This window comes from Arvicanthis niloticus, chromosome 1 (genome assembly GCF_011762505.2).
Source record: "Arvicanthis niloticus isolate mArvNil1 chromosome 1, mArvNil1.pat.X, whole genome shotgun sequence".
NCBI classification, from domain to species: Eukaryota; Metazoa; Chordata; class Mammalia; order Rodentia; family Muridae; genus Arvicanthis; species Arvicanthis niloticus.
The window spans coordinates 87405440-87430350 of NC_047658.1; the positions used below are offsets into that span (position 1 = coordinate 87405440).

The 24911-nt window shown below is 40.1% G+C and overlaps 1 protein-coding gene across 3 annotated transcripts in view; it reads right to left on the bottom strand.

Moving 5' to 3' along the window:
- The window catches only part of Dnah3 (dynein axonemal heavy chain 3), a 161497-nt gene that overhangs the window by 64555 nt on the left and 72031 nt on the right, over positions 1-24911 (bottom strand). For all 3 annotated transcript variants that reach the window (XM_076941759.1, XM_076941761.1, XM_076941762.1), the window contains 9 exons: positions 24260-24351; positions 22523-22742; positions 21385-21519; positions 17432-17543; positions 15462-15703; positions 13906-14006; positions 12174-12279; positions 9965-10094; positions 5389-5634 (listed from right to left, as the gene is read on the bottom strand). In XM_076941759.1, coding sequence (XP_076797874.1) covers positions 5389-5634; positions 9965-10094; positions 12174-12279; positions 13906-14006; positions 15462-15703; positions 17432-17543; positions 21385-21519; positions 22523-22742; positions 24260-24351 — 1384 coding nt within the window. The remainder of the gene's footprint in view (positions 1-5388; positions 5635-9964; positions 10095-12173; positions 12280-13905; positions 14007-15461; positions 15704-17431; positions 17544-21384; positions 21520-22522; positions 22743-24259; positions 24352-24911) is intronic.

The following is a 24911-nucleotide window of genomic DNA, read 5'->3' on the forward strand; positions in this document are numbered from 1 at the left end:
AGATGCCCAGTCTTTTTGGAACAATGACAACACTATTATTCTATATCTATATAAAACTGTAACACTATATACTATATCTATATAAAACTATAAAGCTATTATACTGTATCTATATAAAACTATAACTATTATACTGTATCTATAGAAAATTATAATGCTATTATACTATATCTATATAAACTATAACACTATTATACTGTATCTATAGAAAACTATAACAGGTATACTGTATCTATAGAAAACCATAACAGTATTATACTATATATATATATTATACATATAACATCATTATAGTATAATTTATCTTAGGTGTTTTTATATGTACTCATTTAATAACTTCCAGGAACACCACAGATATGCTCTATTATTGTTGTACATATTTTAGAACTGTGAAAACTGAGAGGGGCTGAGGAATTTGCTTCAAGCTGCCAACTAGTAAGTGTGGGAGCCAGAATTCCAGCCTTGAGTGTTTTATTTTGGAGTCTATGCTTTTAACTGTTACGTTAAAAAATGGCAGAAAGCTAAATATGCAAAGGTTGATTAAAATTATTCAAGGTGGACAGATTAATTGAAGTTGAGGATGACTGGTATTAGAATAAAAACCAGCTTCAAATGGACATAAAACAAAAACAAGGAAATATGATATAACAGATACAGAAGCCAGAGAATACAACTTTCCCTGCTGACTAAACAGAGGAATCAGATTCCAGGCAAAATAAATAAAAAGAGACCTATGTCTAGACATAGTCTGTCAAAACAAAAACAAAACACAACCTACAATAGAACATTAAATAAAGAACACATGAAAAGCAAACTACCACTATATATATATAATTTAGCCTAACTTCTAACTAAAAAGAGAAGATATTCTAATTACATTCTGTTTCCACATTTCAGATGTAAATAGAATGACAAAACATACAAGAAAAAAAAACAGAGTATCAAGAAAAAATGGGCAAATCTAGTATTTTGATTCAGATAATACGATGACCTCTATCAATGAGAAAATGAGTCAGAGAACAGTTAAAATGAACATCACCATCACAAAGCAACTGAATGTAAATGACACTTAAAACTTACCATCTGAGAACATCAGACATGCATTCTTCTTAAACTCACATGAAATGTTCACTATGAAAGACCACAATCTTGACTAGAAAATGTGTTCACACGTTTAGAGTAATAGATACCATACAGTACATACTTCTGGAGCACAGTAGAATTAGAATAGAAACCAGTAAGAGAAAGATAGCTAGAAAATCTCAGTCCTTCAAGCTTAGCATACAAATCGAAAAAGTACAAGGTTTTGACACACAAATCAAAAAGTATCAAGGACTGAGGGGACAGCTCAGGGGCTAAACCTCAGAGGCTAAAGCATTGCTGCACAACCAGCCATGAAGACCAGAGTGCTGATCACCAATACCCACATAATTAATGCCAGGTTGGGCTTCATAGCTATGGTAGTTTGTATAGGAATGGCCCACATAGACTAATGAGTTTGAGTGCTTGGATCATAAGGAGTGGCACTATTAGGAAATATGCTTTGTTGGAGGAATAGTGTTACTGTGGCGGCAGACTTGAGGTCATATATACTCAAGCTTGTCCAGTGGAATACACAGTCCCCTTATGCTGCCTGCAGAGCAAGGTGTATATCTTAGAGTTTTACTGCTGTGAACAGACACTAGGACCAAGGCAACACTTATAAGGACAACATTTAACTGGGGCTGGCTTACAGGTTCAGAAGTTCAGTTCATTATCATCAAGAACATGGCAGCATCCAGGCAGGCATGGTGCAGGGAGATCTGAGAGTTCTACATCTTCATCTGGAGGCTGCTAGGAGAATACTGGCTTCCAGGCAGCTAGGATTAGGGTCTTAAAGCCTACACCCACAGTGACATACCTACTCCAACAGGGCCACACCTTCTAATAGTGCCACTCCCTGGGCCGAGCATATACAAACCATCACAGTGTAGAACTCTCAGTTCCTTTTCTAGCACCATGTCTTCCTGGATGCTGCCATGCTTGGTGCTATGATGATAATAGGCCGAACCTCTGAAACTATAAGACATCTGCAATTAAGTGTTTTCCTTGATAAGAGTTGCCTTGGTCATGGTGTCTCTTCATGGGAATAAAACCCTAAGACTTAGAAGTTGGAAGTGGGATCTCCACAGCAAACTGGCTACACCAACTAGCTATATTGTCAAACTCTGGGTTCAAGTGGAAGTCTGAGTGAAATAAACTCTTCCTCCTTTAAATTGCTTTTGGTCACTATGTTTCATCACAGCAGTAGGAAAGTAATTGAGACAGAAAGTGGTACCGGGAGAGTGGAGTATTGCTTCTACACACCTGACCAAGTTGTTTTGGGAAGGAATGTGGAAGGAATTTGGAACTTTGGGCTAGAAAACCCATTAACTGCTTGAGCACTCAGTGGGCTGTTCTGTAGGAGCTTAGAAGGCAACGCTGATAGAAATGCAGATGATGGAGGCCTGGCTTGGAAAGTTTAAAATCTCTCTCTGGACCATTGCTATTTTGAATAGAGAATCTGTGGTGTCTGGTCAGCTGAGGCTGAAGAATCAGCTGTGATAAGAGACCAGCACCACTGAAGTAAAACCTCTGCTTTTTTGGGACAATGGATGCTGGTTAACTAGAGCTGAGAAATTAGTGGTGATTAAGAAGAGCCCAGCATCGTTAAGGTGAAATCTGGGAGGTGTTTGTTCAGGGTCAATGTATGCTAGAGGCTGCCTAGGTTGTAACTTGTGCTGGCAGCCTAACTTGGTAGTGTGTAAGAGTCTTTCAGGTGATACTCAGATTTGGCATAAAGGGGTTATTAGAGAGCATTTGAAGCTCCATACCAAGAAGAGGTCCAGAAGAGGCTATTGGTGAAAGTGCAGTCCAGTTGTTGTAAACGATCCCAGTATTTTGGAGATGCTGGTACTATGGGAAGACTTCCAAGAATAGGAACAAACCATTGAGCTGGCTCAAGCCTAGAAGACGAACAGGGTATGCTGCACTGAGTGGAGGCAGAGAAGTGACCCAGCCACTTTGGAGAAGCCCAGAAGATCTGGAGTGAACCCCAGACATTGGGCATTGAGTTATTGAGTTATTGGAATTTGGTTTTGCTTGGTTCAGATTGTGATTGTGCCCTGCTTCTTCCCTCATGAGATAAAATATTTATTTTTGATTTTGCTGGAGCCCAAGAGACATTGAACTTTTAAAAAGTTTTGGAGTTTTATTGAGACTTTGAATTTTTAAAAAGTTTTAATTTTTAAAGAGACTGAACTTTCAAAGTGTTTGAATTTGTATGGTTGTGGGACTTTTTAAGTTTGTAAAATGCTTTATCTTATAATGTTGATATTAATGTGTGAACTTGGGGGATGAACAAGAAGGGAAGGTTTATGGCTTAGCAGTGATGTGTTTATGTGTCAAGCTGACAAAGGATCAATTGTGCTGACTAGTTTTATGCCAACTTCACACAAGCTAGAGTCATCAGAGAAGAAAGAGGCTCAATTGAGAAAATGCCTCCATGGGATCAGGCTGTAGGGCGTTTTCTTAATTAGTAGTTGATGGGGAGGGCCCAGCTTATTGTAGGTGGTACCACCCTGGGCAGGTGGTTTAGGGTTGTATAAAAAAGCAGGCTGGGTGCATCATAAGAAACAAGCCAGTAAGCAGCACTCCTCCATGGCCTCTGCATCAGCTCCTGCCTCCAGGTTCCCCTGCTTGAGTTCCTACCTTGCCTTCCCTCAATGTGCTGTGATTCAGGATATGTAAACCAAATAAACCTTCTCATCCTCAAGTTGGTTTTGGTCATGGTGTTTCACCACAGCAGCACGAAAAGTAACCGAGACAACCACTCATGATCAAACATCTTAGCAAATTTGGAATAGATGGAACATGCTCAAAACAAACACAGATGTCGTTATGCTTAAGGGAAAAGCCTAGATGTCTTCCTCCTATGTTGGAGTTTTTCTCCTTCTAGGATTCTAAGGCCCTCTTTCATCACTCCTTCTCAGAGTCATACTAGGATGGCGTGAATGGAATGAGATAAGGAGATAAAAATTAGGGAGGAAGAAATGAAGCTTTGTGACATAAAAGGATGACATGGAAGAGACTCCAAAGAAAATCTCTCTGGAACTTATTAGTACTACATCAAGGTTTTCAGGTACAGGGTCAGCGTCTTTCCTGCCTATCAGAAATGATCACATAGAACATAAAATCCGAAGCATAAAACCATTCACACCATATCAAAAAGAAATAGTTATAAATTTTAAAATGTATAGGAGCTATATGGTGAAATGACAAAGGTATGATAAAAGATTAAAGTGTAATAGGAAGGTAAGTCAAAGCCACATATAGAAGAGAAGACTCAAAAGTCACAATGCCGATAAAACTCTCAAGTAAGTTTATGCATGTATGTGTGTGTATATATAGAGTATTATGCATTTTTCTCAGTTTTGTGTGTGTACATGTGAGGTCAGAGGTCACTGTCAGGTGTCTCTCACCATATAATTTTTTTTTGAGACAGGGTCTCTCAACTGAATTGGAATTTGCTGTCTGTCTAGACTGAATCTACCTGGCTGTCCCCCTCAGTTCTGGGGTTGCAAGCCATGTCACCACATCCAGCTTTTTCAGGGGTGTGAGAGATCCAAAGCCAGGCCCCTACTCGAGCACAGCACTTTGGCCACAGGGTAATCTTTCTAATCCTGAATCAAGTCAACCCTTAAGCAACCACCACTCCTTTATTAAACATTCATATCAAAGAATATTTGTGGTTAGTTAAAAGATAATATAGCAAAATTGGAAATATTTCAACATGTGACGTTATAATGACAAAGTTTAAAAGAAGTACTAATGTCACAGTCACCAAATAGGAAGCACGTGAACATACAGAACAAGACTGGAAACCATCAAGGAAGAACAGTAGTGCTAGCCGGGTGGTGGCGCACGCCTTTAATCCCAGCACTTGGGAGGCAGAGGCAGGCGGATTTCTGAGTTCGAGGCCAGCCTGGTCTACAGAGTGAGTTCCAGGACAGCCAGGGCTACACAGAGAAACCCTGTCTTGAAAAAACAAAAACAAAACAAAAGAACAGTAGTGCTGATAGTTCTTATTTTTACTGGGAGGTGAAATGATAGAAAATTTTTACAAAAATAAAATAACATCCCCAAACACCTCCCAAAATAAACTATCATTGTGGTTTTATATTTAAAAAGTAATTAAATGTCCTCAAAGACCTTATTTTAGAGCTTCTTAATTCTTACATGGGGGTCGGAGGATCAGCTCTGAAGGAGCAATCCCCTCACTCCCTTAGTTGTTGATAAGACTTACAAGTCCCACACAGTCAGTTGGGTTTGGGGCACATGATTTAAACCCACACAACAGGGCATGAGTACCTCTTTCTGGAAAGATGTTGTTTTTGGTGAGTTTCACACTCTTGGGCCTTGGGTGATGATCATCCATGCCCATGATCAGGTTGCGGAAAAACACATCAAATTTCTTTCTGCTTTCAGCATTGATGGTACCCGACACGGTCCACACCAAGGAGAAAAGAAACAGGCCTTGCAGCCAGAGGAAAATCTGCTGACTTGACAGACCTTCATATAGCTCCATTTCCTCCTCCTGGATGTCCCGGATTTCATCTGAAAGTGAAAGAGAGTGGAGCTTTGGTTGAGAAAAGTGCTGAGAATCCATTCCATGCACTAGACCCTTTATTGTATACATGTATCCACACACACAGTGACTACAGGCTCTTATGGGTGTATATGTCTGTATGCAGGCTCACGTGTGTTCGTTCACATGTCTGAGGGTACAGGTGGAGGTCAGAGTTGGATTCTGAGTGTCCCTTAATTGCTCTCCACCTCTCTTTTTTAAGACTGGGATTCTTATTGAACCCAGGACTTGTTAATTTGGCTAGATTAGCTAGCCAGCGAGCTTCAGGGATCCTCTGTCTCCACCTCCTAAGTACTGGAGTTAGAGGCAACAGCTACTATGCTTAGCTTTTACCTGGGTGCTGGAGATCTGACCTCAGGTCTTTATATTTGCATGACAAGCACTTTATAGACTGAGCTCTCTCTCTCTCTCTCTCTCTCTCTCTCTCTCTCTCTGTCTCTCTGTCTGTCTCTCTCTCTATATATATATAATAATTATATAATTATATATAATTATAATATTATATATAATATATTATATATAATATATAATATATAATATTTAGTATATATAATATATTATATAAATTATATATTATATATAATATATTATATATAATATATAATATTATATTATAAATATAATAATATATAATATATAATTATGGTTAAATACATATAAAGTGTACCCACTTCAGTACATTCACGTGGGCAACCATTATTACTATTCATAATCAGTGCTCCTTTATCCAGAACTGGAGCTTGGTCCTCCACTCCTTACATGGCTACCACCCTATTTTCTATGTCTATATGTGACTACCCTAAGTACATTCTAAACTCCGTTATTCTGTGTTTACTTTATTTCATTAGTATAGATAGTATCTTCATGCTTCACCAATGCTTGTCAACAATTCCTCATCTATTTTTATTAATTATAATACTTTGAATTCTATTTTATACATATGAATGTTTTTCCTGCATGTATGTATGTGCCCTATATATGCCTGGGGCCCTCAGAGGTCAGAAGAAGGAGTTGGATTCCCTGTAACTGAAGATATAGATTGTTGTGAGCTACCATGTGGGTGCTGGAAATTGCACCCAGGTCCTCGGCAAGAGCAATGAGTGCTTTTAACTGTTGAACCTTCTCTCCACCCCCAATATTTCCTTTTTAAAAAACTGAATATGTTTCACCTTGCAATTATACCATTTTGTTTATCCCTTCATCTATTGATGGATATTTGGGTTAGGAAACAACCTGAATGTGTATGCATGGACATATAAATATCTGTTCAAGTCCCTGTGCTCAGTTATTTTGAGTGTATACATAGAAACCAGAATATTGATCACATATGGGAAGTCTATGGCTCCTTTTTCAAAGAAACCACCAAAATATTTTGACAGACAAACTGCTCACTCTATATTCACAGTAACAGTCCATAGGTCTACAGGGGTTCCAACTTCTGCATCCTCTCAGACACTTGTTGTTTTTTATTGTGTGAAAAGATATAACCGTCATTGTGGATTTGATTTACATGTCCCCAGTGATTAGGCTTTTTTGTGTAATTCCTGCCCATATGTAGCTTCTTGGAGAAATGTTCCTTCAAGATACTTAGCCATTTTTGTATTTTCGTGCCAAATAAATGTTTGTGTTTTTTAGTAATGCTTCTTCCTATATCCTCTAACATAATTCTTTATGTGTCTGTGTGTGTTTCTGTGGCTGTGAGTACACTTATAAATACTGATGTTTGTGCACATATGTGCACATGCATGACTGAGGCCAACCATGGTTGTCCTTCCTCAGGTGCTACCCATTTTGGTTTTTTTTTGAGACAAAGTCTCTTGTTGGTCTGGGGCTTGCTGATGAGGCTGGGCTGGCCCCTCAGTAAATCCTTCATATCCAGTATCTCTGCCTCTCCAGTGCTGGGGTACAGGCGTATGCCACCACACCCCAATTCTCCACATCATTTCTGAAGATTGAAAACTTGGGTCTTCTTGTATGTCTGACATGACTGAGTCATCTCCTGGTCTTTATGCTAATTATTTTTAATTTTTGAGTCAGGATTTTATCATGTATCCACAGTTAGTCTAGAACTTCTTATGTAGGTCAGGCTGGCCTTAAACTCACAGAAATCAAACTACCTCTGCCTCTAAGTGCTGGGATTGAAGGCTATATCTCCATGCATGGCACCTGATATTAATTCTTTATCAGCCACAAAATTTGTAAGTATCTTTTGTTCTGTATATGTTGACCTTTTATTGTTAGTAATACAGATTTTAAATTTTAATGACATACAGTGTGTTTATTCTTTTTTATGTATGGCTCATGTCTTTGGTGCTACATCCAAGAATTTGTTACCAAGTTAAAAGTTAAGAGCTTTTTTTTCCTCTTAAAAATTCATAGTAGTCTTTTCTTTCTATTTAGATCTTGCATCCATTTTGAGTCAATATATATATTTTTATATTAGGTAATGATCCAACTTCCTACATAGCCCTGCCTGTTTTAGAACTCACTATGTAGAATGTAGACCAGGCTGGCTTTGAACTCACAGTGATCTGCTTACCTCTGCCTAAGTGCTGAGATTAAGGGCTCCTGGCTTCAATTTTTTAAATTTATTTTAAAATTATTTGTATGTTTGTGTATGAGTGTGGGTATGTGCATATGAGTGCAGGTGCCCAGAGAGGCCAGAAGAGGGCTTTGGATTCTCTGGAGCTGAAATTACAAGCAATTGTGAGTCACTTTACATGGGTGCTGGACCCTGAACTTAGGTCCTCCACAAGAACAACAAACACTCTTAACCACTAAGCCATCTCATCAGCCTAGCCAACTTTATTCTTTTACAGTGACAATCTAGTTTACCTGGTACTGTGTATTGAAAGCATTGTTCTTCTGCATGGATGGTCTTGACACATATAAGTCAAAATAATTTAGCCATTTATGGGAGGCTTTGTTTCTATGCTTTTTATTTCTTTATTGGCCATGTTACTCTTTGTACTAGTACAATACTGTTTGGATGATAATAGCTTTATAATAAGCATTAAAATCAGGATGAGTAATTTTTTTTGGCTTTGCTCTTTTCTAAGATAGTTTGGAGATACAGGATGGAATATATGTCTATAATTCCAGCACTGAAGAGGCTCAAGCAGGATGATCATGTATTCAAAGCCAGCTCTAACCAGAGTTCTAGTGTATGTAATATATATATATATATATATATATGTGTGTGTGTGTGTGTGTGTGTGTGTGTGTGTATGTATACACATACACACATCCTATTACTTATATATACATACACCTATCACACATATAAAATACATGTTTATACATAAACATATCTATATATACATATCCTATTATTTATAACATATATTCCTATACATACACACATATATACCTGACACACACTATACATGTGTGTGTGTGTATGTGTGCACATGTATACCACATTTTCCATGTTCTTAACTCAAAATAAAAAACCTTAATTAACTTATGAGAAAATAACTGGCTAGTATCAAGAGGTAAGATTGTCAAAAACAAGCAAAGACAAGATGTCACAAATTAGAGCAAACTGTGGGGATACAGCAATTAAATTCAGTGTGGTGTCAACACTGGCAGCATGGTACCAATGCCCTTGCTTATTCTGACATTGATCTCTTGGTCAATGTTAACCTGGAGTTAAAATCTGAAGATAGGAGAAGAATCTAGATATGCCCCTCTTCCCATGCCCTTCTTGTAAGTCTTCTGTAAATATAAAACTATTTCAAACTAAAGCAGCATTCACAGTTCCTCATCTTAAGGCCTTGATCAGCATAGCTACCATGTGCTTGCATTCAGGAAAACAAAGTTACAGCTCTGGAGTGAGCTACTTGCACATTCAAGCTCAGGCTCTGGTGTTTAGTAGGGAGTGTTTCCGGGAGGTTTCACAGTGGCACATTTGGGAAGGCAGAGGATGAGGCCACGTGGACCTGGAGGCAATGAGCCTGTGTCTCGTGCGAGTGCTTCTTCACGTTAAAGTTCAGAACTCTCTTTAGAAAGAAACCAATTGTATTCAGTGTCATATATTTGCATTTCCTTTGCAAATGCTACATATTTTCTCAAGTTCTGTCTACTGTCCTTATATAGTTTCCCCCAAGTGAAAATCACAAAGCAACATGTGACAAAACACCTGGTTCTTTCCATAAGTTCCACTATCTAAACTTCGAAGCACTTTTGCTCTGGATAGACATCAGGTCCCGTGATAACTCAAGAGGAAGCAAAGAGGGATGAGAGTGAAATTATGAGCCAAGACACACCAAGTGTGGACTAAGATCATGGGTCACTTACCAAGCAGGGAGGAGTACAGCCGCATCATTGAGAAGGCAAGGTGGATGGGAGATGTTTGCACCACAAATTTGCAATGGAGCCGATTAAAGTCCAGACAGGGCTGCATAAGCCATGTGAACATGTCCTCAACCTGAGAGGAGACAGCTTCGTGAGACTGTGGAGACAAAGAGCTTGCCCCACCTCAGAGGCTGGAGATGCCTGGTGCAATTGTTGGCTATTTTTGAGTGCTGTTTCAAAATTTACATGCTTCAAATTTGGGGTTTTGATCCTTTCCTGGGAGAGCCATGAGATGCTTTCTCAGGATGCAGGGCTACAGCCTTGAATGATGGCTCCTCAACTGTCACATAACCTTACCAGGTCAAGAAGAGAATTCTTTACAGCATACTGTGATGCTAATCTGTGGGATTTGGTACTTTAGATAGACTAAATGCATTTTTAAACGGATGCCATTTTTAGTGTGCAGTGAGTTTCCATTGTAAATGGAAGGACATCTGTATTCCTTTAGTGAACAAATATTTATAGGGTATTTACTAGTTGCATTGTGGCAAATATGCTTGGGGTGAATAATAGAGAAGACAGACTCAGCCCCTGCTAGGAGGAGGAGAGACAGACAATAAGCAAAGAACCAAGCATGTTATAGGTCACAGAAAGCGTCATCGGGAAACACAAGCATTAAGTGGTGAATAACAGGAAAGTCTTAAAATGAGTCATGGAAGGCTTCTTGGAGGAGGAAACGACGTTTCCCTCCTGTGGCAGTGCGAGTTGAACCCAGAAGATTGTGAGTGCTCGGGCCACACTGCTCAGCAGGGGTATTATGGGACCCAATGGCAAAGGTCTGACTTGGGCAAGATGTATAAATGGGAAATAAAAGGCTCAGGTGCTTTGGGGTTGTGAAAGCTGGGCTTTGTAGGAATGGAAACAGGACAGGATGGCCCAGGAGTGAGACTGAGCTAGAGAGGGAGCCAATAGGCCACAGAGGCAGGCAAGCCTAGACAACAGTGGGTCACACACTCCGATAAGGGGTCTGAGGACATGATAGAGTCTACAAGGGACTTGATGGGTATGAGGTCTTGGCATCTCCTAGTGTGTGTGTGTGTGTGTGTGTGTGTGTGTGTGTGTGTGTGTGTGTGTGTGATAGTCCTGGGGAGTATATGTGAACAGGTATTTCTATAAATGCATGTGATCATATATATTATATATGGATATGAATGGGGGCAGACATGGGATTGTCCTATATAATCCTTCAGAGTATTCTATAGTGGGACAAAATCCAACCCTTGGCTTCTTTCACAGGAGACTCTCCTAAGGACGTTTACCCCAACAAAGAAAGACAAGAGGCACTGTAAATACAGTATTTCCCTCCTGGCTTCCCTGGCCTGACAGTGTAGTCAGCTACCTATGTAGCCTGAACTTTCCTACTTCTGGTATACTGACTTGTTAATTTATATGTGTACATATATGCAAATACATGTCCTATGTGTTTAGGTGTGTGGAGACCAGAGGTCAATCTGGATGTCTTCCTTAGTCATATTCCACTTTTTTTTGAGACAGGGCCTCTCTCTCTCTGAGCACAGAACTCACCAGTTTGGCTAGAATGGCTAGTTGGCAAGCCCCAGAAATTCTCCTTTCTCCTTGTCTCTGGCACCGGGATTATAGTTGTATGCCATGGTATCCGCTGTTCATTTCTTTATTTCTTTACATGGGTGCTAGGGATTGAACTCAGGTCCCCAAGCTTAACAGCAAGAATTTTTACCAAGAAGAACCATCTTTCCAACTCTTCTACTTTCTTAGGATGGGAGAAAGGTTAAATGTGACTTTTATTTGTCATACCATTTGTGGGGTGACAGCACAGAGGGGCATGGCTCTTCTAAGGGGTTGTCTCTAGAACTGTAGCTATAGATATTTCTGCTAGTGGGGTGGTAGAGTAAAAGGCAACGCCATGGTCACCACTGAGAACTGTTCTTGGCTCTGGTATTGTCCACGAGGGTGGGGGAGGTGAAGCAGGAAGAAAAAAAAATAGATTACACTATGTCATCCCCACTACATGAGGAAGAAAGTTAAAAATATCAGGCAGCCTGGGACAATATAATGGGACTATCTCGGAAGATAGAGGAACAATAAAGGTAGAGGTGGGCCTGCAAGGCCCATGGGAGGAGGAGGGAATTAAGGATGGGGGCCCTGTGGTGAAAGGGATGTCCTAGAGTCTTACCAGTTCCCTGTGCTCCTTGCTGAGACAGGGGGGCAAAGTGTCCATGTACGAGTCCTTCAAGGGCTTCCAGCCTAGCTGGTGGGCCTCCATGTAGATCATCCCACACCTGTAGGCATAGACAATTGGGTTTGTGTGTGCTTGCTCATTACTAACACTGGCTGACATTTATTGGCACCAGCATGGCCATATAGTAGTCTGGGCTTTATGGGTTTTGACAATAGCTTTTTTTATCCAGCTATATGACCTCTCTCATCTTATTCCTCTAGGTTAATCAAGTGCTTCATCACCCTTTCCATGTAGAGAATAGTGCCATGAGTCTTGAATTCTTTCCTTATTAGCCATACTGCATTCTATATGCTCATAAAGTGCACATATGTGTGCATACACACATATGTATATGCAGTTTAAATCTGAGTGTTCCCTATAGCACCATATTTTGAATGTTATTCCCACCTGGTGGTGCTATCTGAAGGAAATAGGTCACTAGGGAGGGGAAGGCCTTGGGAGGCTATAGCCCCAACCTTGGTTCCTGCCCTACTCTACTTCCATGATGTCAACAACCCCCAGCCACACATTTCTGCTACTATGATATGAACTGTTCCACCTTTCCTTTCAGTCACAACAGACTGAAAGCCTATCGACTGTAAGCCAAAAGAGTCCCTCCTCCTTCCTCCTCTCCCTTTGTTTAAAGTTTATTTTTATTTTTAATTACGTGTATGTGTGTGCATGTTTGTGTGGGGGTATGCTACATGTATGCAGGTGGCCAAAGACGTCAGGAGAGCATGTTGTGTCCCCTGGATATAGGCAGTTGTACGTTTCCTGACATGCATGTTGGGAACTGAACTCAGGTCATCTGGAAGGAGAACAAGTTCTTGCCATCACTGAGGGGCTCCAGCCTAGCCCCTCCTTTGTAAGCTACCTTCTTTCTTTCTTTGTTCTTCTTTTCTTCTTCTTCTTTCTTTTCTTCTTCTTCTTTCTTTTCTTCTCCTTCTCCTTCTCCTTCTCCTTCTCCTTCTCCTTCTCCTTCTCCTTCTTCTTTTCTTTCTTCTTCTTCTTCTTCTTCTTCTTCTTCTTCTTCTTCTTCTTCTTCTTCTTCTTCTTCTTCTTCTTCTCTTCTTCTTCTTTTCTTCTTCTTCTTTCTTTTCTTCTCTCTTTTCTTCTTCTTTCTTTTCTTTTTCTTCTTCTTCTTCCTTTCTTCTTCTTCTTCTTCTTCTTCTTCTTCTTCTTCTTCTTCTTCTTCTTCCTTTCTTCTTCTTCCCTTCTTCTTCTTCTTCTTCTTCTTCTTCTTCTTCTTCTTCTTCTTCTTCTTCTTCTTCTTCTTCTTCTTCTTTCTTCCTTTTTTCTCTCCCTCTTTTTTCTCTCCCTCTTTTTTCTTCCTTCTCCCTTTTCCCTTCTTCTTCTCTCCTCCTCCTCCTTCTTCTTCCTCTTGCTCCTCTTCCTCCTCCTCCCTCTTTCTTTTCTTCCTTTTCTCCTTCCCTCCCTCTCCTTCCTTCCTTCCTTCCTTCCTTCCTTCCTTCCTTCCTTCCTTCCTTTCTCTCTCTCTCTCTCTCTCTCTCTCTCTCTTTCTTTCTTTCTTTCTTTTCCTCTGCCTCTTCATTCTTCTCTTCCCTCCCCTTCCCCCATTTCCTCATTCTCTTTCTCCTCTTCCTACTCCTGATTAATTTTATTTTTCCCTTCATGCCCAAGCATGTGCACCCATATGGACAGAGGCATACCAAACATGCCAGCTCACCTGCTCACAGTGGCGGGAGAGGCCTGCTCTAGATCTGCTGGCTCAAAGATCAGACTCATTTTGGAGCTCATCTGTATGATCTCTCCACTCATTAAACACAGCTGTAAGTGTAAGATTTGGGGGAGCACAAGGTTAGATTCTCCATCTACTAACCACAGCTGAAAGTGTAGGGATGGGGACCAACCTAAAATTCCATCTACAAAGGAAAGGTCACAGTGAAGACGAAATTAACTCAATGGAACATACTCATATGTGTTAAGCACCTATGACATGCCAGGCATCATTCTGAGTGCATAGAATGAAGCAGACAATAATTCCCATCCTCTTTACATTCTGCCAAGAGGAGGAAGGTGATAGGCAATGTATAGAGTGATTAAAGTGTTCTGGAGACATGGAGAGCAAAAGGCTTGGGGACTGCTGTCATGGCTGAAAGATTTGTAATTTTAGGAACAGAGTATCTGGCCTCACAGTGAATTGCAGCCTGAGGTAAAATTGAGGCATTATCAATGCCTATGAAATGATTTGATCTTTCTTTGTATTACCACAAAATTTTTATTGTTATTATTATTACCATTATTATTTCACATTCTACTTTGAGACAAATCTCACTATGTTGCCTATCTTAGTTTCTAGATCTCTCTTCAGTCCAGGCAGACCTTGAACTGGTAATCCCTGTCTCAGCCTCCTGAGTAGCTGGGATCACGGGTTAGTGCCACTAGGTCTAACTTAACATAGAATTTAGCTGCTTATCTTCACAGGCATATCTTCCGCCTGTTTTGGTTGCTCAAGTTTCTGAGAAACCGCTGATTTTGAACCATCCACAAGGACTAACTCACAGCTGGAATGAAGAGAATTACTTGTTCAATCCCTCTTGGGATGGAATGAGAGACCACTAGAGGTTGTCTTGTTTGGCAGGCACATCCCTGAAGCACACAGTGAAGATGGACTTGTGAGCCTCAGAACATCCACTAAAGGCATAACTTGCACTTGGCAACACAGACTCAAGTAAGACATCTTAATCCTGGGACAAAACCTGAGCCCTGGTTACTCAGGGAGGATTGAATGCCAGATATCCCCATGGTTCATCCAATTTTGTGGTTAAAAAACTTTGTGTATTCCTTGGCCCATGCCACTGTATGTGTCCCCAGAGACATTATAGCTATTATAGGACTGATGCCCCACCAGTTTATATCAACTCTAAAAATAATAAAATAGACTCACATCAGTGACTCAGCTTGACTTACTCGTTTAGACTCTTTATGACTGCTTAAAATGTTCATACTTTTTATTTCTTTGTGGTGCTTGAGACAGAAACTTGGCCCTTGAGGTAAGTGCCCTGTTACTGAGCTACATCCTCAAACCTTTCTATTTATACTTTTAATCTCAAATCTTACTGACTATAAGTACAAATGGAATCATAATTAGTGAACTGATAACAATTGTTTCTGTGAGGGGCATTTATGCCAGGGTAACAAGTCTGTGACTTTGTAAAGTTTTGATTATTCATGAATTAGTTTTTAATACACCCACAAATAAGTGATGGGCTTGGTAGCTACCTTTTTATTGTCATCCAGGACAGTGTTCATATTTTCAATCCAAACAGCATCTACTGGCCCATCAAATATAATCCATTTGCGGTCATCAGTTATGGAAGATGCTTGCTCCCGAAAAGCATTGGCCAGGACACCATCTGTCCACTCATGGCTCACTGCATCAAAGCAACCATACAGTTGCCCCATTGTGATGGCCTTGGGGTTGATGATCTTGAACTCCACAGCAAACTCCTCCATCTGGTTGGCTGGGTGAGAAAGTCCAAACCATTACAAAGGCATTGGTGAGATCAGGCATTAAACAAAAGACCACCAACTTGGTGAAACAGCAGTCTAAGGAGAATCTATAAAATGACACTCAGTCCTTATAAAGATTGGGGTAGCTGAATAGATTAGACCTTTTGTTGTGTGTTATCACAGACATCAATAACCATACTTTCTTCTGAGTCTTATTTCAAACTGGGCAAATGTCAGATTCATAACTAAAGAAACCTACTTTGTCTGAGAAGAAGTCAAGCATTAAAGAAAAGAACCAGCATTCCACCTGCTCTTCTTTTGTGCCTGGGATCACAGCCACCCTTGGTTCTTGCCTGGGATGATAAAACCCCTGATAGGTAAGATGATTCTGGGAAACAATTGCCGTGTTTCACCATCCAAAGGAGAGTCTGAATGAATATGCCAAGCCAAGTCACTGATGTGAGACTATTTTAATCATTTAGAGATGATACAAACTGTGGAGGGGTCATCAGTCCTACAATAGCTGTGACCTCTTTGGGGACACATAGAATGGTATGGGCTAAGGAATACACAAAGTATTCTTAAAGTTAAAACATTAAAGTTTATTAGAAAATGGTTTTACCTAGGTAGGGTGGTACCAACATGTAATTTCAGTACATGAGAGACTAAGGCAGGAGGATCATGTGTTTTAAGACCAGCCTGGGCTACAATAGTGAGTTTCTGTCTAAAAATTAATTAATAGTTTAAAACTCCAAAACAAGTAATAAACAAAAGAAAACAATTTTTTTGAGACAAAGTCTCTCTACTTTGTAGATTTGGATGTCCTGAAACTCACTATGTAGACCTGGCTAGCTTTGAACTCACAGAGATCTGCCTGCTTCTGCTTCCTGGTGGCTGAAATTAAAGGCATGTGCCATCATGCCTGGCAAGAAAACATTTTTTAATGGAACTTAGGTCCTCTGGAAGAGCAACAATCACTCTTAACCACTGGGACATTTCTCCAGCTCCCAACCCCCCAAAACCAATTTTAATTTAAGTTCTTGTATAAACTCATGTACAACACAGGCACATTTTTAAGAATGACATACTTGCATATTATACAGAAACAAACATATATATGCAAGAAAAGAAACCTAGACTATTTATTTAGTGGTAAACATAGCTTCCATTTGTTGAATATCTACAGTGTTCCATGTATTTACCTATGTAATCTAATTCTCAAAGCAATCCCATCCTAGAGCTGGGAAAAGAGAGGAGAAGACGTTAAATTACCTTTTTAAGTTTAAGTATTGATTCTAAAGATGAACTCTTATCCTCTACTCTAGGAAGAAGGGAGACAAGGAGGAAGGGAAGAGAAGCAAAGAATGGGAAGAGGAAGCTTGTGTGGAAAGAACACAAGGAAAGGAAAGGAAGCATGCTAACTCTTTTGTTTTTAAACTGATTTTGTTTAAGTCAACAACAGTCTTGCTATTCTCCTTGGGGAACCACCGGGTAAGCCACTGTTAAGTATTTAACAGTATCGTTCCAGCTTCCACACCATGCATAGCAAATCTCTTGTTGGAAGATCCTGTGTCCCAGCCTTTATTTTCTACCTGCAGACATTTGTGTGCTGTCCTCTGCTTTTAATGCATATATCAATACCCAGGTTGACAAAGCTCATGGCCTGGCATTGTCTCCACAGAGTCAGGTAACTGGGCAGGAAGTCCTGACTTCCCTGAAACAGAGGGTGCAAGCTTTACCTGCATGTAAATCACCCAGAGCTGCAGCCAGAACCTTGTAAGCTGATGTCTTGCCACCCATAGGATCTCCAACAATCATGTAGCCATGTCTTACCAGCATCATCTCATAGATCTGGGAAGAGAAGTCATATAGGGAGTTAATTCTGATGCACTGCCCTGTAATACAAGTAAGAGGTTAATGAAGGGCAGATACCAGATTTTCCAGGCCACATTAACTCTTAGCTGCAGCCCTTTTAGTGGTCTATTGTTTAGATGTGCCTCAGATTGCCTGGACATAGGGGGACTATTTGCTTTTTTCCTATCTGGATGCTAATTCTCACACAGTTACTCAGATGACCCCATTGAACGCATCCAACCCCTGGTGGAAGGAGAGAACCAACTTTAGAAAATTGTCTTCTGACTTCATCACTTGTGCCTATATACACTTAGTCAATAAAATAAAAAAATAATGTTTTAGATTATATGAAATAATTATATGTATTTTGGGGTACACTAAAATACATTACACAAATAATAATTTGGGTACACAAATAATCATTTGATACATTTGCAAAATTATATTGATCAAATGTCTATCTTCCAAGATAATGATTGTTTTTATGAAGCCACTATAATTAAAGAGTAGATGGAAGCCACTAGAGGCAGGAAGGGAAGAAGAGGAGTTGGGAATAGAGAGAGGTTAGATTACTAACATCCCAAAAATTAGATTGGAAGAATTAACTGTAGAATTTTGTAATGGGATAGGGCAACTGTGGTTTACAATACTTTATTTCTTAAAAATATATTTACATATATACCATATTCATAATTTATTATATATGGCATTAACCATTAAAGAGAGAAAGGCAATAGGAACCATTTTTGCAATCTGCATTTTCTGTTGGAGGTCTATGTACTGTTCTAACCTGACTGGAGCTCTAGGCTGATGAAAACTATTTCTAGATCCAGGCTCCAACATGTTAATAACATTCCATGTAATTTTGGCTATAAGTACGATAGTGGTTTGAATGAGAATGTCCTCAATAGACTGAAGTATTTGAATACTTGGTTCTCAGTTGATGTTCTTGACTGGGGAGGTTTTAAGTGCCACCTTGCTGGCGGAAGTATGTCACCCAGGTTGGCTTTGAGAAAATAGAGACTCTTAGTGCCCATGACTAAGATGTGAGCTCTCTGCTTCCTTGTCCTGTTGCCAGGCCAGCTGCCTGCTGCCATAACTCCCTGCCATGACAGACTCTCATCCTTCAGCAATTGTTAAGCCCCAATAAGCTCCTTTTTCTCCAAGTTGCTTTATGACAGCAACAGAAAAGGAACTAATTCATGTATCAACATCAGTTTTCATAAAAGCTCATTTAAAAAATATGTCTTGATCACTCTTTATTTTTTCCTGTGACAAGCAACTCATAATATTTAAAATAAAATTATTCTAGTCATTTTTATTTATGTGAAAAAAATTTCCCTTTAGACTGTAAGCTCCTCAGAGGAAAGCAACATACAAAGCTTTTTCTCTTAAAGGTCAAGTTCTCATTATTTTTTCACCTTGGAGGAGCGTGATGAGAAGAACCAAGAAAGGCAGTGATTATGGAGGTGGTAGAGGGGGAGAAAAATATAAACCAGCAAATATTTATTGAGCATCTACTCATGCCAGGCACTGCTCTTGGTGTGTGGACAGAGAAAAAACAAAACAGTAAATTCTCAACCATCAAGAAAGATTCATGCTCAAGCATGTTTGAGAAACATTTATAGTAAATAGAGGTGAAAACAGGACAGAAGGCATCCCTGACTCGGTAGCCTCCAGCCTTCCTGAAAATGGCTGATACTAAAAGGCAGGGAATTCTGGATATCTTGCTTTTGAAGATTTAACTTTACTTTTGAGAATTGGCACTAAATGACATCAACATTTGCCTTTATGTCTGCAAATACTTTGAAATACATTAAAAGCAAGACTGATGGATGGATAGATTGATGAGTAAGTGGCTATGTGGTGGAATAGGTGGGTGGCTGGGTGGATGTATGGGTGAGTGTATATGTGCTTGGGTAGACCGACTGATGATAATGGGTGAGAAAGTAATAAAGCAAAATTACAAAATGTTCATTGTAAAATCTAGGTGGAGAGGGGATATTTATTCATAGAGCTTTTCACTTTTTGACATTTAAAATATTGCATAACAAAATATAAGAAATGAAAGCACATGCCTAGTTAAAAGGATAGGCCATATATAAAATAAAATGAAAGTCAGATTCAATATTAGGTTAAATGAAATATGTAAAAAATGAAATTTACCTGGTGATATAGTGGGGAAAAATTATTGGTGCAAGTCAGTCTGACCACAGAGTCTGAAGGCTTGGGTCCTACCTTGACTTTTGCTTCAATTAACATCATAACTTTGAAGAATAACAAAGCTGATAAAGCTGATGATGACTGAGGAGAAGACACAAATACAGCACCATGCATTGTCTGGTGCTTTCTACGCATGCACACTCTCTCAGAAATCACTCTATGGGGAAGCTGCTTCTCCTTGCATTGTACAGGTGAGGAAACCAAAACCCAGAGAAGTAAAGTAATTTGCCTTAGATCCCACAGAAGGATCTTACAGGAATGAGATTTGAACCTGGGTCTACACTAATCCCAAAACTAGTTCCTCTCTGAACCTCACTGCTTTTGTGGGGTCTAGATTAGCTGGTATTTTTGAGTCTCTGTGACTCTGTTCAGAGTGTGCAGTTGAATCACAGTTCATTGAGTTTATTACTGTAAGTCATAAGTCAGCTTTGCATGGAGTGGTCCCAGAAGGGAAACACTTCAACTAGCATGAAACTATACGGATGCTTGATATGGTCAGGCTGTACAGAGTAGTGCTTTCTGTCAGACGTCCTGTCTGTGGCCTACTGATACTACAACCTTAGCTGTCATGACTGGGGTGGGGCTAATTTCATAACTTGGTTATGGTCTAGGTTTTATCTCTGTAATTGGTTCAGCGTTGGTCATGTGATGTCATCATACTTATTCACACTTTAAGACATGTATTTGTACAGGTGTGTGTGGATAAGTATATGGAAGCAAGAGGCTGAAATTAGGTGTCTTCTATTGCTCTCCACCTTATTTTTTCCAAGCTCCCTTATTCAGATGGACAGCTGCTAGTGAGCTCCAAGGCCCGCCCCATCTCTGTTGGCTCCTCCCACTACCAATTTCACAGCCTTGAGCTGCCACCAGATCTGGCTTTTACATGGGTGCTGGGGAACACAGCTTGGTCCTTATGCTTACTCAGCAGCACTCTTCCATGGAATCACCTTCCCAGCTTTGAGACATTTGATGGAGCCACTTGGAGCAGGATGCCTTCTCCTTTTGTGACAAAATGAATTCTAAGACTATGGGGGTGAGGCGGAAGGAAGGTAACTATAAATGAAGTTTAAATATGGTGAGGGAGGCTAGGCTCACAGACGAAGAGAGCAACACTCCCAGTGTAGTTATCCAGAAACCTGGATCCCACTGTACCCAAGCCCAACACATTCCTGTGCTTTTCAGACTGGGTGAGTAAATACCATCTTTTTTTTTTTTTTTTTTTTGACTAAGGCAGTCTGAGTTGGCATTTTAAGTCCAGAGTAATGAAAAGCTCAGTGTAACCACACAGTTTTCCCCAAGAAAGATGACCATAGGAAAAGTGCTGGTGTTTATCTTCTTTTGCTTTGTTGTTGTTACTGTTTTGAGATTACAAATGTACCTCCTGGGGATTGCACGTGCCATCCCATGCCTAGGTAAATGTTGGGACGTACACTTTATCTCGTAGAAGCAAAGGGTGGTGGCATGAGAGACTGTCGAGTGGGTCTTTCAGCTCCTTTGCTACTCAGGCTTCGCTACTCAGGTTGCTGTTGGTCCAGCTCGCATCTGCCCTAGGTCTTTCTAGTTCCTGACTCTAGCAGACAATAGGTATACTCACACTTGGGCAGAGGAAACTAACCTGGATAATCTTCCCAATGAACCAGGGTACTGGCTGCAGCTTCATATTTCTGATGTTTTGGTCCAATGCTTCCAGGAAAACTTCGTAGTCTGGCTTTGGAAGAACAACTCCAGGAAACAGATCTGAGATAATTCCCTGTAATACAAGAATTCAGGAGAAATGGGGACAGGGTGGGGAGACACCTGTTGGGTTAGCTCACCTTCTCTTATAAGGAGATCTACAAACAGAAGAAATGTTAGAAAAATTAGAACATTTATTTTTTTTCCTGGACCAAAAATCACAAATGCCAAGTTTATGAACCATGATTTCCCTCCCAAATAGTTTTAGAAGCCAGAAGAGATTTGACAGGCCCACAGTGCTGTTTTCTGGTCATGCCACAAACTAATGAGATGGACAAGTCCTGTCTTTATGACATTCACAGCCTGATAAAGAAGATAGACTTTAAGTTAGTTATAAAAGAACCTAATTCCATTAGATAAAACCCATAGTACAGATTTAAAGCAAATAGTGAAAAAATTTTATTAAAATTTGGAACTAAATAGGGCTTTTTGCTTTTTCACTATTATTAACATGAAGGGAAAACAATGTTAGTTTTAGGGAAGACTAAGTCATCAAACTGCTTGCTGTGCAAGCTTTAGGGCCTGATTTGGGTCTACACTCATGTAAAAAGCTAGATGTGGTGACATGTGCAGTAATCCCAGCTCTGGGGAGGCAGAGGCTGGTGGGGTCTTGAAGCTTACTGGCCAGCCATTCTAGCAGATTTGGTTAGCTCCAGGTTCAGTGCAAGACAAGATCTCAACAACAAAAAAATGGTGGAAGATCATTCGTGGTGGCTTGTGCCTTAAATCCCAGCACTTAGGAGGCAGAGGCAGGCAGATCTTTGTGAGACTGAGGCTAGAGTTCCAGGTCAGCCAGAGCTACAGAATGAGAATCCAACTTTAAAAATAAAGGAACACATTAGGCAATGGTACCTGCGATTAACCTGGGTCTCTGCATGCACTGACACACTCTCTCAAAGGTGGATGGCTAGAATGAGAAAGCGTGCCAAGAGGAGGAAGATGTGGGGACGTGCTGAAGAAAATATTTTATTATCCAAAGTTGAGCCTGGGTCCCTGACCAAGGCCCCAAGACAGCATACCTGAAACAAGGGGACATCTTGAGCCAAGAATTTGGCAAGGTTGACGTCCAGCAAGGCCCGGAGCAGCAGAACACTCTCATTCTCCTCAGGGTACTTAAGCTTAAGGTTGCCTGCAGCTGTGAGCACAGACTTGACAGCCCTCATGCCATAGTCATAGTGGTGCTGGGAAGAGAGCTGCTCAGAGCACAGGCGGTAGGTGGCGACAATCTTCTGGGCAAGACTGTACAAGGGCAAAGACATGACTGTAGGTCCTCATTGTAGCCCCTTAAGAAACTACGCTTGCCCCTGGACTTAGTGAGCAAGTCTTTTCACCAGAATCACCATAATGAACTAAGGAAACAAACTCCTTTCAAAGATAGGATGAAAGCAAGCAAATACAAATATCTAACATACATTCTAATGAAGTCACATTATGTGCTCCATGTGTGTGTATGAATACATGCATACATGTGGAGACATATACAAGCTTGAAATAATGAATCAAACAATTAACTGTGTCAATCACTGAAGAGCAAACGTAAGGTTTACTGGGGAACATTAACCTTCTCCTGTGACATTACAATATTGTTTGATATCCTGTTTGTATTTTAATACAAGAATGCTAATTCTTGTATTAAAATGCTACATGGCTCATGTAGCCATGCTGTAAGAATCCCAGGTTCCCAATTCTCCCAGTGAGGAGCAATGCTCATGATTAAAAATATCCATTTGCAATTTTGAATGAGTGCAAAGCAAATACTTGTCATGCTCTGCCATCGGGATTTGGACATCAGGTTTACCCTAACTAATACACTTAAGCACATTGTCCTTGTGATGATTCCCTTTAGAAAGTGGATTCACTTAAAAAAAAAAAAAACACACACACACAAAAAAAAAAAAAAAAAACAAAAGACTTGTTCACACTGTAGCACAGGGCTTAGCATTAGACAGATGGTGAACTGAATAGTCAAAACAATGTGATCCAGGTCTACCATAGGGAAAATATAAACCTATTGCTTGGGGGAAGCCTTTTGCCAAGGAAGGGTGATATATTCTGTGAAAAATTCTTAGGCTACAAATAAAAAACACCTATACACTCTGTATGAAGAATAAATGTAGAGACATTCCAACAATAAAATCGAGGGAAAGACAAGATAAACAACAACAATAATGAAAAACAAATGTAAAACTTAGGCTGGGCCAGTATAAGCCATTTTATAATGATTCATAGCTCTTGGTGTGTGCTGTTGTAAGTATGCACGTGCACACATAGAGACACTGACCACTGAGTGCCTTGGAAAACTGGGAGATGCCCGAATCAGAGATAACTCCATTAGTTGGAGTCAACAAATGTTATATTGCTACCCTTTAACTAAATTGTTTAATTAATTAAATAATACTGAATTTCTCTCTGTCACTTTGGAATAATTTTATGTTTTATAGTCTTGTTTTAAGCCATTCAGTATTATGGGGGTAGATGTGTTAGCATGAGGGGCAGGAAGGATATGAGTAGCTACAGTTTTTAGACAGTGTTTGGGTATGTATAAGCTAGAAGAACCCCTGTCATGAGTATCTGGGCCTGTTCTCAGGAATGGAGTTAGGAGCAAAGCCAAGGCCATATGTTCTCAAGTCAGCTAGAATAAAGTTTCTTGAGTTTTTATTCTTTTCTCCCAATGATCTACCTCAAATCTACCACACATGAAAAAACATTGCTCTTTAGGGCTCTCTTGGACTCACTGGAAAACAAATGTAACATACCTCCTGGAGTCCAAAAATCCCATAGAATAGAGGGAGATTTCTCCAATAAGAGCATAATCTGGCACCATCATGGCTACTGTTCGGAATAAGGCCTGGAAACGAAATGATCAATTAGAACAAGAGCATGCAAAATAAATGCTTAGGGAAGGCACATCTACAGAGACAAAGAGAAGTCATGTGATCATCCAGTCAACCCAGTGACAGTCAAGGGAAGGGCCAGAAGACAGACAACCTCTGTGCTGACTTTGACCAAGTTACATGCTATTGTATTGGGTATCATTGCTGTACGGAAGGCTCTAGATACTGATTTTACAATTATGTTTCACACTTTGTCAATTGAAGACATCTTATAGCATTACTCAACTTCCCAGAATTCAGTAGGATGTCAGATGCCATTTAAGAATGCAAGACCAGGGCTGGTGAGATGGCTCAGCGGTTAAGAGCACTGACTGCTCTTCCGGAGGTCATGAGTTCAAATGCCAGCAACCACATGATGGCTCACAGCCACCTGTAATGAGATCTGATGCCCTCATACGAGCGAGTGGGGGCCCAGAGGGGGTGGGGCTGGGGTAAGAGGGAGAAGGGAAGGGTGGGGGAGAATGCAAGACCAAAACACAAGAATTCTGAAATAAAGCAAAATCTGATTGATTTC